The sequence below is a fragment of the Hippopotamus amphibius genome, chromosome 6, assembly GCF_030028045.1.
Source record: "Hippopotamus amphibius kiboko isolate mHipAmp2 chromosome 6, mHipAmp2.hap2, whole genome shotgun sequence".
Taxonomy (NCBI): domain Eukaryota; kingdom Metazoa; phylum Chordata; class Mammalia; order Artiodactyla; family Hippopotamidae; genus Hippopotamus; species Hippopotamus amphibius.
This window is the reverse complement of record NC_080191.1, coordinates 12,034,995-12,050,758: the sequence shown is the minus strand read 5'-3', so window position 1 is coordinate 12,050,758 and position 15,764 is coordinate 12,034,995. Positions and strand designations below refer to the sequence as shown.

Here is a 15,764-nt window from a genome sequence, read left to right as displayed (position 1 = left end):
GAGAAATATTTAGAACTTCCTCTTTTTTGCTTTCAAATTAATTTTAGAAGTATTGGGTTCCAGCGGCTATTTTGTTGCCTTCAATATACAATTAACTCAGTATTTTCAACTGTGTTTAAATGGGACTTATCCCCCGAAGTGCATATTTTCTCTAAGTTCATTTGCATTATGGCTTCTTCAAATATTCAGCTTTCCACAGGATGTGTCAGTGAGGCTATTTGTGTATTTTAAAAGTTAAACTTTCCCCCCTCCTACAGAACAGAATTTAGTAGTTTAAAAGTATTAAAACAAATTCAAGTCATTTTAGCTGAATTTCTAAGTGGAGAGCTAGCCATACAAATCACATCAAATGATGGGGAAAAACCCGACTTGAGAAATTATTGTGTCAACATTTATAGCTGACTGAGAAGACTGGGGAGAGGGGACACAGGCTCCTGGTGCTATTCCAAGAGCAAGTTCTAAACACTGCTGGTAAAAATCCAAAAACCCCTCCATGTGGGTAGTAGACCGAGTTAAGAGCCAAAAAAGAATGCAGCTTGCAGTCTTGAGAATCTTGACGTTTGCCACTTTCTCATGTTATCGGCAAAGTGGTTGAGGGATACAAATATTTCATTAATGCAAATTGTAGTTTCAAATATATGTAGTTATTCTGAGAGCACAAAATAAGTTTACCTGTACTTACATATATTCCTCTTTATTTCCTTATTTCTTAATTTAGAAAAAGAAATCCCGACACCTTTTTTTAAAGTTAGTTTTTAATTACTGCGTTAACAAATTACCACAAGTTTAGCAGCTTTTAAAAACAACACGGATATCTTATCTCACAGTTCTGTAAGTCAGAAGCCTGGGTTGGCTCAACTGGGTTCTCTGGCTCTCTCAAGGCTAAAATCAAGGTGCTACTAGCTGGACACTTATCAAGAAGTTCTAAAAAAAATCTACTCCCAGACTCATTCCAGCTCTTGGCAGAGTTCAGTTCCATGTGGCTGTAGGACTGTGGTCCTTGCTTCTTTGATGGCTCTTGGTTGGGGCTGATGTCAAGTCGTACAGTCCCCTTTTCTCCATTTTCAAAGCCAGCAATGGTGGGGCTAATCCTCCTCAAGCTTCAGTCTTTCTGCTGCCTCCCTGACTCCCACCAGGGAAAGTGCTCTGCTTTTAAGGGTTTGTCATCAGATTGCGCCCACTCAGTAATCCAGAATAATCTCCTTATCCTGGCCAGCTGATTAGTAACCTTAATTTAATCTGCAGAGTCCCTTCACAGCAGTACCCAGATTAGTAGTTGACTGAAGACCCAGGGGACAGGAGACCATCTTTAGAATTCTGCCCACAACATCTCTGTGGTTTGTTGTTGAAGACCAGATCAAAACTAGGAAGACAGACCGGTATCCCCACCACGTAGCCTACTTTCACAGTAAATTACATGCAAATATGAGATACTGAAGGGAACAGAGTCAAACACTTATCCTTTTGACTGTGTTCAGTATTCTGGTATCAAATTGTTAGCAACACAAATATGTCAATATGAATTAAAACCTTACTTGATGAGCCATTCAAAGTGCTGTTTGTTGTCTGAGCAGCCGTAATCGGTGGTCCAGGCGTGACCAATGGTATATTTATGGAACTTCAGCATGTCCATCACTCCAACTTGGGCAATCACACAACCAAAGAGGTCAGGACGCTGATTTGCACAAGCAGCTAAAAATCAAGATAGAAACGGGAGGTGGTCCATCATTAAACATCTCTGTCATTATAAACAAAACCAAAACAGAACACAACAACACTTAAATGTTTTCAGAACCCTGGTTGTCTTTTTTTCTAAGAGCACAGGAAGAAACCATCAGAAATCACTCGCCCAACAGCCCACAAGCTTTCCCCCCTCCTTCCAATATATCAGAGGGGTGGGATATTTTCATCAGTAGTAGAGATTTACTGCTCAAAGTGAATCTCAATGGAGGAGCGTTATATGATAACTGCTAGGACTTCCTGTAAAACCTGTGTTCCCTCCTCCCATCCCCAGTTGCTTTCACAGGTGATGCAGGAGGTTAACAGACTTGTTCAGGATCTGAAAACTAGCCTGTGATTATCGTGACATAATACATACCTGTTTAGTCTTTGTCCCCGGTTCGTAGAACAGAGTTCCTAAAACGCTTGGCATTTCCTGAGTGACAGGGTCGCAGGAGTGTCTTTCTTAATTCATAACTAACCCCGTTCAACCACATATGAGTTCATGCTACTGAGGTGGCTCTTGGTGGGTCCCCAGATAGCTTCAGGATGGGGGTTGGTTCCCAAGGAACCAACCATGGGATTAGAGGATTGGATCTTTTTGTTCTACCCGTGACCTCTGGGCACAGGAGAGGGGCTGGAGGTTGAGTTAGTGATTAATGGCTACTGATTTAATCAATCTACCCTGCATAATAGAACCTCCATAAAATCCATCAAATAATGAAGTCGGGAGAGCTTCTGGGTTGGTGGCGTGCTGAGAGAAGACACGGAGGCTCTGCCTGCAACCGCCCCACCCACACCTTACCCTACACATCTCTTCCATCTGACTGTTTCCCAGCTCTAGCTTTTGTAACAAACTGGTAACTGTAAGGAAGGAGGAGGGGGACATGAGAACCGCCAATTTATAGCTGTCAGAAGTGTGGGAGGTCCAGAACTTGTGACTGGTGCCTGCAGTGGGTGCAGTCCTGCGGGACTGAGCCCTTACCCTTTGGGTCTGTGCTAACTCTGGGTAGTGTCAGAATGGAATTGAACTGTAGGACACCTGGTTGGTGTCTGGAGGGTTGGAGAATTGTTTGATGAGGGACTCCCCTTCCCCACATTTGGCATCAGAAGTGTTGCGAGCAGAAACAGTTCATACAGCCCAAAGCAGAAAAGGGCCTGAAACCCAGCTCAGAGCTCTAACCGATACTGGCACACCTCCTTGTCCTGTTTTAAAAATACTCTTCTTTGTATACTTAAAAACGTATTCTTTTTGGATAATTCAATAAATATTTATTGAACATCTGCCATGTGCCTGGCACTAGATCTGGGGCCTGGGGCTATGTCAGTGAATGATTTAGTGGGAAAGATAAAGACGTGAACAGGCAATTATAGTGTGGCCGTCACTTCCGCTGAGAAAGTACGGGTGCTATGGAAGGCCAGCGTGAGGAAGCCAGAGAAGTAACATCAAGGCTGGCAAAGTCAAGGGATGTGAACTTTTCCTGCCTCTGGCAAAAAAAACCAGAGTTCCCACCCCAGTTGTGATTTCAGTGCTTATTCATGATACTGAGTCCTGAGTCCTACCCCTGCAGATCCTATTCTCCCACTCAGAGGTGGGAGGGGCAGGAATCTGGAATCTGTACTTTTAAATAAGCATCTCAGCATCCTGATGGAGGAACTGCTTCTCTGAAGGTCCCTTAAAGGACCTGGTTTGTTAAAAGGTATAACCAATTCCTGAATATACAACTCCAAAAATAAAATGGAAGTTACTGGATGAACCAGTAAATTATAACACAGTTCTCCCACTATAGAAATCAGATGGTATTTCCAATATCCTTTCCCATTAAAAACTTGAGATTCACCCTTAGTTCTTCTTTCTTTTGCATTTCATATTTAATTCATATGCAAATTCAGTTGGCTCAAATTCAGAATATACCCAGAATCAGACCCCTTCTCACTACGTCCATCGCCACACCCAGGTCCAAGCCAGTATCTTCAAGTCTCACTGGGACAGAAGCCACCTACTCGGCCTCCTGCTTTTCTGCCCTTGCCTCCCCTTCTGTCTACCCTAACACAGTAACGGGATCAGTGCACGATGCTGAGGAAAAAGCATGTCAGATCACATGACACTTCCCTGCTTCTCATTTCACAGAGTAAACCAGGAGGTCCTGCCTGGTTTAGGCTCCCACCACCCCAACCTCTCCCGACACTCTCCCCTGCTCTCTGTGCCCAGCCAGAGAGCCTCCGGCCCCCATGCTGGCCTCAGGCGTTATCGTCAGCCTCCACTGACTAGGAAGAAAGCCCCATGAAGGCAGAGGTGCTCTCTGTTTCACTGGCTGATGTATACCCGTATCTGGAAACGTGCTCAGCACTTCTTGTTGCTCTATAAATATTTGTTGAGTGAATAAATCAAATCTGTGGTTATTTGTCTGATGTGACTATTGCTACCCCAGCTTCCTTTTTGTTTCCATTTGCATAGAATATCTTTTTCCACCCCCTTACTTTCAGTCTGGTAGTTTTTGTAGTTCTTTTTTGTTCCTTTCTTTTTTGCTCTCTTCCCTCGTGATGTGATGACTATATTTAGTGTTATGTTTGGACTACTTTCTCTTTTTTGCTTGTGCATCTACTATTGGTTTTTGGTTATCATAAGGCTCACATATAACAACCTATATATATCTGTGATGAAGCTGATGATCTCTTGTTTGAACAACTCTCTGACAATCTTGCATTTTTATTCCCCCCTGCCATGTTTAATGTTTTGAGATTATATTTTATAACTTTTTGTTTTGTGTATCGTTTAACTACTATTGTGGATAAAGGTGATTTTACTACTTTGTCTTTAAACTTCTTACCAGCTTTGTAAGTGGCTGATCTACTCTCTTTGTGTCTGCCTTAATCAATGAAATTTTTTCCTTTCATAATTTTCATATTTCTAGTTGTGGCCCCCCACACACACTTAGAGAAGGCCCTTTAACATTTCTTCTAGATCCAGTTTAGTGGTCCTGAGCTCTTTCAGCTTTTGCTTGTCTGTATAACTCTTGATGTCTCCTTCAAATCTGAATGGCAGCCTCACTAGGTAGTGTGTTTCTGATTGCAGGTTTTTTCATCACTTTGAATATACTGTGCAACCCTCCTGGCCTGCGGAGTTTCTGCTGAAAAGTCAGCTGACGGTCTCATGGGGGTTCCCTTATAAGTATCTAGTTGCTTTTCTCTTGCTGCTCTTAAGATCCTCTCTTTAGCTATTTTAATTACAATGTGTCTTGGTGTGGACCTCATTGGGTTCATGTTGTCTGGGACTCTGTGGTTCCTCAACCTGGATGTCTGTTTGCTTTCCCAGATTAGGGAAATTTTCACCTATTTCTTCAGATAAGTTCTCTGCCCCTTCCTCTCTCTGTTTTCTTTCTTAGATCCCTATAATGTGAATGTTTGCTTGATACTGTCTCAGAGGTCTTGTAAGCCATCCTCATTTTTTAAAATTCTTTTTTCTGTTCAGCTTGGATGGTTTTCACTCTTCTGTCTTCCACGTCTCTGATCCATTCCCCTGTAGCATCTAATCTACTGTGATTTTAACTACTGCATCTTTTATTTCAGCTATTGTATTCACCTCTTTTTGGCTCTTCTTTATATCTTCTAACCCTCTGTTAAACTTCTCACTATGTTCATCCATCCTGCTCCAGAGTTCACAGAACATCTTTATGATCATGACCTTGAACTCTTTATTGGGTGATTACTTATCTCCACTTTGCTTATTAGTTCTTCTGGGGTTTTATCTTGCTCCTTAGTTTGGAACATAATTCTGTCTTCTCATTTTGCCTAATTCTCTGTGTTTACTTCTGTGTATTAGGTGGGTTGGTTATGTTTTCTGAGCTTGGAGAAGTATCCTTACGTAGGTGACGTCCCATAGGGCGCAGCAGCAGACTCCCCTCTGGTGACAAGAGTTACACGCTCTAGGGTTGCCTTCTAGGTAGGCGGCATGGGCCCTTCTGTTGTGGCAGGCCCGACTACTTTGGGCAAGCTGGTAGGCCAGGCCTCATCTCTGCGTGACCAGAGCTGGTGCCAGTCTGCTGGCAGGTGGAGCACCAACAGCCAGAGGGAGGACTCCAAAGTGGTACTTGTCAGCACAGGTGGTTCTACCACTTGTGGTAGAATGAGCTCCCCAAAAGGGCTGCCACCAGCATCTCTGTGTCCCCATAGGAGTCCCAGTGGCCTGCTGCCCCTCTGGGAGGCTCTTCAAGGTTAGCAAGGGTGTCTGACCAGGCGCCTTTCAAATGACTGCCTCTGTGCCAGGACTAAGACCACGGGAGATTTTGTGTGTAGCCTTTAAGAGTGGAGTCTCTATTTTCCACAGTCCTCTGGCTATCCTGACAGTAAGGCCCCTCTGGCCTTCAGAGCCAGATATCCTGGGGGCTCATCTTCCTGGTGCAGGACCTCTGGGCTAGGGAACCCAGTGTGGGTCTGGAACCCCTCTCTCCTTGGGAAGGACCTCTGCAATTGTATCCTCCCATTTGTGGGGTGCCTGCCTGAGGCTGAGGGTCTTAACTATACTGTGTATCTGCTCCCTCCTTACCCATCTCATTTGTGGTTCCTTCTTTGTATCTTTGGTTGTGGAAAATCTTTTCTGTTAGTCTTCAGGTTGTTCTCATACATTGTTGTTCTGTAAATAGTTGTGATTTTGGTGTGCCCACGGAAGGAGGTGAGCTCAGGGGCTTCACTACTTTGCCATCTTGGCTACATGTCTATCCTTTCCAAATTTAAACAAATTATTTTGGACATATGTATTTTACCTCTATAGGAAAATGTCTTTTTCAAGACTATTCTACTGGCATAAAAAAAAAAAAAAAAAAAAGGACAGGAATTCAGGTTTTGACCTGAGTCAGCATATTTCAAAGACAAGGAAACTGAGTGAATGTCAAAATCCCCTGACAACAGTGGACTGAAAGCTGAAAACTGTCACGTGTACTTTTTAGGCTGGGTCTATCTGTGCTAATCTACCTTTGCACAGTGCCCCCTCATATCCTAATAGCACTGGATGTAGGACCCAGCAGGCAAAAAACGTTCAGGCCCACTATAAACGTTCATTACAATGTTAAATACTGTTGAGAAACAAAAAGCAAAGTAAATTTTCATTAACTACCCCAAATTAGGAAAATCTACTTAGAGGCAGTGCCACAGAGGTTAAAAGAGCAGACTCTAAAGCCACGGTGCTAAGCATCAACCCCGGCATTCCCATCACACTAGCAAGCTCCTCAGCCTCTCAGTGTCCTGCTCTGTAAAATGGGGAGAATCCCTGTGCCCATCTCCCAGGCTGTGTGCATGTCAAGGGCTCAGCACCGGGCCTGGCACACACGGTGCTCACCAAGGGTGAACTATCACTGTGAACTATTTCGTTACTATTAAGCTGTGGGTCCCTCTTTTTGCATGTACCTCATTTTCCTTCATGACTTAACTCCATGCACCCACAGTGTGTAGCATCCCGTGGTGCAGGTATTCAACACATGTTTAGTGGTGCTCACAGCTCACAAGTTCTGGGTAACACAGTCAGGGCGGGTTATTAGGCTCAGTCCTGTGCTAGCTGAACCCTAGAGGCCTGTGGGTCCAGTCTGTGGAGAGGGGAGGGGGAAGGGTGAGAACAGCGGTCCAGTCCAATAGAGCTCAGAACAGGGAGGAAGAATGGCTTTTCAGGCTGTGAGCTGAGTCAGTAGTTTTGTCTTCATATGTCATTTGTTAGATGCCCAAATACAAATGGGTTTTGCTTCTTCTGTACCACTGCTCCCATCCATTAGGCAAAGTAAGTCAGAGTATCTGAAAACTCCAAGAGTTAACTAGTAAAGTACAATGAATAAAACCCAGTTCTCACCTACTAACAGGCCTCCATTTGAACCTCCATTAATAGTCAGCCTCTTGGGAGACGTGTAACCTTCCTTGATAAGATATTCAGCAGCACACTGAAAGTCATCAAAGCAGTTCTGTTTGTTGGCCAAGATACCACCTACAATGTGCCAAAGTGAAAGGTAGTTAATTAACAAAACATAAAAAAAAAATAACATTTTAACCTAAGGGGAATTCAAATGATGACAGGGCATAGTTTCAACTATTGATCAACTTAAACACAACGGGCTAACACTATATTTAGAAAAATGCCTCGATTTAAATTTTGTCATGCATTGTGGAAATCCATCATCAGTACAACTGCTGACCCATTTGGTGCCTTTGTGTTTTTCTAAAACCTCTTAAAACTTAAAAGGCAAATGCCTCAAAGAGAAGAGATGATCTGTTATGACGCCAGGCAACCATGAGAATGAAAACGTGAAAGCATGTCATCAAAAAGGACCTGTGTTTTGGGAGGAGCTGGACTTAAAACTGACACGAGACCCAGAGCAGGGTCCAGTCCTCCTTGAGTGCCACGCAGCACATGAGTGGGGATGAGTGTGCTGCCCCTTCCCTGGGAAGATGGAAGTGCCCTGCACAGAGAGGCACACTCCTCACCCATCCTCTCTGCAGGAGTCTGAGGGGGGTAAGTGATTACAAGAAGTAAGCTCTCTGACTTTGCCCTTGGTTACTTAGAGAACTTAAGTAGGAATTAGCTGGAGGTGGTACTTCACGGAGCAGCCCATTAGTTTCTCTGATCTTGAGTGAAGCGTATCTCAAGCCCCTCCCCAGAGAACCTGGGCTTTCTCATCTAGAAGCCATTCCAGTGTATAGAGCCAAAGAAACGACTTAGAGAAATATCTGTGAGGCCTTGTAATATCTAAAAGTAAAGGCCAAAAGTCAAAGGAATGGATGTCTGAAATAACTACCTAAGAAATGAACGAAAAGCAGACATAGATCTAATTAGATATTTGAGATTAACCATTTTTGCAGAAATTCAATTAAAGATGAAGCAATGCTACCGAAGAAAATTTTCCATATCAAAACAAGCATTATTAAGATTTTAATAAGAAATTATCGGTGAATTAGAATGGCTAGGATTACTTAGTTTCCAGGAATAATATCATTTTGGGTATGTGACTATATTTTTTAAAGAGCATTAAATTTTAAACTCAATTAACAGAATGGCATCTAGATTTATCAATGTTCAACATGCTATGGTCTAACTGGAAAAGGTCCATTTCAGGCCCTTTCGCTGCCTAAATTAGGAGAAAGTTTACAATCAGGTAATCAACTTTCAGCTTCAGTCAAGCTGCAAAATCCCCTCCCCTCCAAGGCTTTTGGATAATAACTTGGTTATAATTAATGCAGAGATGAAAGAGTTGACCGAGACCAAGGGCACTCTTCCCTATCAGAGCATGGTGGACCCCTGAGGACCAGAAAAATTTTGTGGTGAAGAACTTGGGTTCTTTGAGAAGAAGGCCACTGGGTCAGGAGTCCATGCAAGTGGGTGTTTAAGTGTGTACACTGAACATTTTTAACCAGGAAATCAGGTGAGTCGAGGGGTCCAGACTTTAGCATATGGATTTGGGATGTACACCAAACATATGGTATGTAGAGATTTTACTTTTACTCTCCTTTTCTTAGTCATCTCAATATCACAGTTTCATAGTATGATTTTAGTGTAAACTCTAATAGCAGGTCTAAGTTAAAATTATACAATCAATTCTATGCTGTTTCATATAGAATGACAATCGACCAATCCTTCAGGGATGACACCTGGCAGTAGTTGGCCCAACAGTGGCTGGCAGGCTCGGGGACGATGTGTTCATTAGAGACACTCACTCTTGCTAAGATGCTCAAATAGTGTGCTATCTGCCCTTGGTCCTTGGAGTGAGTGCTGAAGACCCAGGAAAAAAATCTCTTTACACATCGACCCTCATCTTTGCTGACCTGATCTGATACAGAAAACCAGAGTCTCTGGCCTCAGGAGGCAGGGAAGAACAGGTGGGTGTACAGATCTGAAGGGTGGTCACGGATGCTCCTGCTGCTGGAGAAGAGCCCCCTCACCTGGTGCTGCGGGCCCGGCCTGCGCACCCCCCTCATGCCAGCAGACCGTCTAACATACGATGGCGGGTGTTGAGAGGGGAGAGGCAGGGAGCTGGTGGGAGGGAAGGGGCTTTCCCTGTCCCCCTCCTCCAAATACAGGCATAAGGTAAGGGAAGACCATCTTCTTCAAGGTACTGGTGAGTCTGTGCATTCCAGACACACACAGCCTGGGAGGCAGGCTGTGCTCCATACAGAGGGGAAAGGAAGAGATGGGGTTTTAAAGGCTGCCAGAAATCTTTTGAAGAATGATAATCTGGGGATTAAAGTTGGATACAGAAGCAATTTCCTCCATCAAGTAGAATACAGGGTTCAGGAGGCCAGAGAACAAAGACCGAATCATTAAAACCAGAAAAGAAAAACGACCGTGTTCTCGTGTGTAATAAAACCTGCACGTGACAGCGTCTCAGCAGCAATACTAGGAGAGTGCTTTGTCTTCGCCATGTTGGGAAAATCAGAGAAAACGAGCAAGAGATGCCCAAACTGGGAATGGGAAGCTCTATTTTAGAGGGCTCTTTTCTTTTAAGAGAAAAATGGCCTGTGTTTGCTGTCTGTTTTGAGATAGCCTGGCTTTTACTGTTTCGCATTATTTGGCTAACAGGAGACACAATACATACCAAAGGTATCCCCCAGACTCACTTCTGACAATGATAGATAAAAATGCACCCTACACACGTCTGAAAAAAAAATTATGGTACATAGGAGATGCTTCTGAAAAACATGTACTTCATTAAAATAGACTGCAAAGGAAAATGTGAAAAGACTGGGCTGTTTAAGTTGAAAGGGGGAATGTTGCCTGAAGTGATGCTTCCAGACACCTTATTTTTCATTTGTTTTGTCAAAATACTTTTCTGCTGCTAACCCCCTCAGCTCAGCCTATGCCACATGTGTGTTTCTGCAGAGAAAATTACCTCACCTTTATGCCACGTCTCTCCATATTCACCACCTCCTCTGATGTTGGCCACTGCAAGAACACCACCCATGTGTCTCACAAAGATGAGCCTGGACACACTGAGAGACGGTAAAAATAATGAACGTGCCATTAGCTGCCCAGTGAGGACCGTGCTGTCTCCCTCCACCACACCCGCACACACAGGTAGCCCTGAAGACACTCCACATGTGATATCATCTAAATGGAAGCCCAATACTTCTATATTACTCGATTTAAATGAACGATTGTAACTTTTGACTAGTGATTAACTGCAAAGCTCATACATGTTCATGAGCATTCAGTATACCTCATTTTAGACAACTGTCTTGGCAAACAAAATACTGCCAGCCACATGAGAAGCCCTGGTGTGAAGGGTGCTGTGCTTGTGGGAACACCCGGGAATGGTCCCTGCTACAATTTTCTGAAGTATCTCTCTCCAAACTGTTCGAGTTGGAAAAAAGAAAGCTCTTTCTGAAATAAGGCTTTTAAAACAGGTTTTCCAGTTTACAGCAATTCAGACGTTAAACTAGATGTGAGGGAGGTGGAGGACATCAAGGACACAGACGAGAAAGCAGGAGTGGAGTGCCCAGGGTGGAGAATGTTTTCTAGAAATAAACAGAAGAAACTACAGCACAAAGCTTCTTTGGATTTTATGTTTTCCTCCTTCTCTTTCCACTCTGACCCTAATAGCACTGAGTAAGGCTATTTTTCTGTTTGCTGTTGACTAAAATTAATTTTGCTTTGAGAACTGTCTCTGAAATTTTATCATTCTTCCTTTTAGTAACTGGGGAAACTGTGGGCTTCTGCAGCCTGAGGCTCTCGATGGTCTGGGTGCTAATTTCCTGGATGCTGACGCTCAGAGGAAAGGAGAGGTGGGGTAGGTGATCAAACCATACACCCACGTGGTCCTCTCTTCAACATTTCTCCTGTATGGTCTCTACTGAAACTGCCGGCATAGCCACGGGCTCAGGGAAGAAAATGGTTTAAGGACACTGCCCTACTCATCTCAGTTCCCAACACACAGCAGGCTTAACAAATACTCGCTGCGCAAATGAACAAGACAAGATCTGCTCAGGAGTCGGTGTTGTCTTGATCCAGGGCTCCCTGTGGGGACCAAGGGAATGCGGCTCAGGTGCAGAAGCCCCGTCTCTGGTTTCTCCCCACTGTGTGGAGAAGATCAGATCCACGCTGAGCTGCCACGCTTACCTGTAGTTGGGTGTGATAGATATATTGAAGCCACCGTAGCCGTACAGGAAAGCCGGATGAGCGCCATCCAATTTTATGCCCTTTTTATGCACAATGAACATGGGGATCTTTGTACCATCCTTGCTTGGGTAGAAAATCTAGAACAAAAGAAAGCAAAATACTTAGATTTAGCATTCCCGAGTCAACACTTGCATGCTTTTACATGGGAAAAACAGACAGGTAGTAAATTCAAGATGTAGACTAGCACAGTGAAAATCCAGTACCACTACAGGGCTAGCTGATGGTGAAGCATATTTCAGTTTTTATGGTGACAGTGTGAGGTAGTGAATATAGGGAGACTTGACTTTGAATTCTTATTCCACTATCAAAAGCCAGGTGACCCTGGGCAAGTCTGTCTTCGCTCAGCCTTAATGTGGCCATCATGCCCACCTCTTAGGGTCTCCACGTAAGAGACCAGGCATTCAGTTCTCCGCTCCCGACCATCCCTCCCAGCAGTAGAAAATCAGGTTCGGTGCGTCTGCCAAACAATCCAATCTAGGCAGACGTCCTTTCTAGGAAAGATATTTCATATTCAGCTTCCTCTCTAAATGTTAAGACACTCAACTCTTCATTTCCCTATGTTCAACTATTAAATAAATGTTAGCGACAAGAAAAGGTGTGCTAGCTTTCGAGAGCAGACGAGGAACATAGAAACCCCATTATTCATGATTACACAGAGACACTTTTGCCAGTATCGATCATGAAGGCTCATCAAACCTTCCTGAATCTGGGCAACTTCAGTTAACATATTCATTACGTTTTGGATAAAAGGAATAAGAGAAAAAGGATTAGAAAGAGAACATGAAATGTTATTCAAAACAAAGACTAAGCACAGAATAAGTCACCCGAAGCTGATTATGGCTTCTTCCAGACAGAACATCTGTAGATAGCTTTCTCTGGTCACATGTGGTGTCTTTATCCCAAATGACACCTGGAAAGTGCCCCAGCTTAGAAACGTGTTGCTGACCTCACGTCACAGTCACGGACAAGCCTCTACACTTAGTGTGACTTGGAGCCATATTCTATCCAAAGCTTCTCAAGGTAGCAGTTCTACTGTAAAAAGTCACACGAAGGCCTTGGAAATAAACAGTGAGGGGTGGGCAGGGGAAGTGAGGGGAAGCGAGGCAAATTTGGAGAAAGGCACTACAGGGCCACAATTAATGCCTGCAAGTTTGGTCGTTTTTTGAAACTTGCCAAGAAATAGTATAAAAAACATTTGCTTCTGCCTTTGGAGAGAAATCCTGAGAGAGGTGTAAATTTGACTGTTGAGGAATCGTGGAGCATATACTGCAGAGTTCAAAATCACCAGGGGGGCAGAGTTTTATTTAAAGTGATTTAGCGCCCGTTCGGAGCCACTAATAGAGAGTACCCGTGTGGACGCCACAGGTAAATGCAGAGTAAGAGGAACGAGTGACCGGCTGGGGCTCAGGAGCAAAAACAAGGGGCCCTCAATCCGCAGCATTCCGAGCACAGAGGCAACAGCATCGGGGAGCAGGGGAGCAAACGGGCCCTCATGAGTCTACCTTACCCGAAGCCTAGAGCTACCTCCCAACTTCCTGCCTACCCTGAATCCCGCCCCAGCACCTACTCCCTCTCCCGTGCAGCTGAGCCCTCCTCAGGCAGCACCCGCTCTGCACCCCGCCAGCCGGACTGGTGCACCTCCGTCCCCTAGTCACGAAGCCGACTCTCAGACCCGCCTATGGGCAAAGCCCTCCGCCTTCTTGCCTCAGGACAATGCGGCCTCCTCCTCGGGCACTACTTTGCTTGCTGCCGCCTGTGGGCATGCCGGTGCCCGCACCTCAGTCTGCAGTGCATCTGGCTCCAGGACGAAGGAATACAATCAAAGGCACAAAGACCCCCCTTATGCCCGTAGCTGCAAAAATATACCCAAGTTCTAAGTTGGTGTGGTTCAGATGTTAAAATAACAACACTGTGAACGCTGTCCAAAAGTGAAAGGGCACTGTGAGGCACCGTAATTCCCTAAGTGGATGACAATAAAATCATCTTCAAGACAATGTCTTAAAAGAAGGCTATTTCGGACTGGAAATAAACATACACATTTAATATATGTGCATGTATACAGGTTTTGTCAAATCTCTATATATACACACAGAGCAGTATTTTATGCCATTTCCATTTATGGAATGGCAACTGATAATAAATCTTAACTGACTGCAACAAAATGGCAAACTGAACCCCAAGTCTTTTGATAACTATGGAAGGAATCCATGTGGACATTTTTAGCAACAGACATTAAAAACAGCGCCCCAGCCATTTTCCATCATGCTCTTTCCATTCCTTTGACTTCACTGAAACTGACTTCCTCTTGAAGCCACTTCTTCAAAACTTTTCTTTAAGAGGCTTTATGAGTATTTTCTTTCTAGATTTGCCCAGTAAGGAGGAAAAGTTAGCAAACTCCTCATTTCCATTGGCTTCCAAAACCTGGTCAGACCAAAAAGCTCCACTTCAGAATCTACGCTAGTGGTTCTTGAACCTTATTGGTTGGGCCTCAGCATCTGTGATAAACTTGTTAAACATGCAGTTTCTGTCATAGAGAGCCAAGTAAGCCGGAACGAGAAAAACAAATACTCTTTGCTAACTCATATATGTGGAATCTAAAAATATGGTACAGGTGAACCCAGTGACAGGGCAAGAATAAAGATGCAGATGTAGAGAACAGACTTGAGGACATGGGCGAGAAGGGGAAGTTGGGACAAAGAGAGTAGCACTGACATATATACACGACCAAATGCAAAACTAGCTAGTGGGAAGCTGCTGCATAACACAGGGAGATCAACTGGATGATGGGTGATGACTAAGACAGCTGGGATAGGGAAGGTGGGAAGGAGTCACGGGAGGGAGGGGATAATATGTGTAGATGCAGCTGATTCACTTTGTTGCACAGCAAAAACTGGCAGAACAGTGTAGAGCAATTATATTCCAATAAAGAGCTTAAAAGAAAAAAGGTTAAAAAAAATGCAGTTTCCTAGGCTTCATTCCCAGAAATTCTGATCCCACAGATACGGGGTGGATGAGCAAACCTGCAGATTCAGCGTATCTCCTAGCTCTTCTGACGAAGCTGGATCTGGGCTCAGAGAGCTAGTCACACCATTTACTTGTATCACTCCCTCTAGCCTCATCAATTACATCATCTAAGACCAGGTATTTTCCCACAATCCTTGGCAATTCAATATGCGACTCTCTACTTCTCTTGACCCAGTTCTCCTGCAATTTCCTTCAGTGACTTTAACGATGAAAGTGATGAGCTGTCCAGCATCCTGATGTTACAGGTGCTTGGATGCCTCAAAATCATGCCCTCTGCTGCCACCACACACCTTACGTTTTTTCCTTCTCGACTCTTCCTTGCTGTATCTTTCCCAAATGTCTTTCTTACACCTTTTTTCCTAAATCAATTCCAGAGTAGCTGTTTCCAGTGTTACCCACTTGTTCATTCAGATATTTGCTGCGTGTCCAATTATGTGCCAGGCACCGTGCTAAGCACCAGAGACAGGAAGATGACTGAGACCCGGATAATGCCTTTCCTTGTGGGACTTAAAGTCTCCAGAGCCAACCCAACAGGTATGACAAACACCCATCACCTTGGCCATCCCCTGGCCCTTAGAACTTGAAGCTCTTCGGCAAGAAAGTCATTTTTTCTGTGACTCCAACTTGTTCTTTCTCCACCGCCTTCCCTTCCTTACTCCTGAGGTATCTGCCTTTTTTCTTTTTTAAACTCTCAGCCCCTTATATATCTCTGGCTCTGTCAGTCTCCCTTGGGCTTTCCTGACCAGCTTGTGACCTTTAGCCAGCCATTTAAGTGTCACTAATGCCTGAAATCTTCCAATTCTAACCTAACCCACTGGGTTCCCTTTCCTTCTCCTGGGCACTCAGGAAATGCCAACTCACTTTATTACGA

General features: G+C 44.2%; 1 protein-coding gene across 1 annotated transcript in view; it reads right to left on the bottom strand.

Annotated features, from left to right (window-relative positions):
* Nucleotides 1-15,764, bottom strand: part of PREP (prolyl endopeptidase) — a 123,961-nt gene that overhangs the window by 2,253 nt on the left and 105,944 nt on the right. The window contains exons 11-14 of the mRNA XM_057738542.1: nt 11,810-11,946; nt 10,589-10,683; nt 7,556-7,687; nt 1,536-1,692 (exon numbers count right to left, since the gene is read on the bottom strand). Coding sequence (XP_057594525.1) covers nt 1,536-1,692; nt 7,556-7,687; nt 10,589-10,683; nt 11,810-11,946 — 521 coding nt within the window. The remainder of the gene's footprint in view (nt 1-1,535; nt 1,693-7,555; nt 7,688-10,588; nt 10,684-11,809; nt 11,947-15,764) is intronic.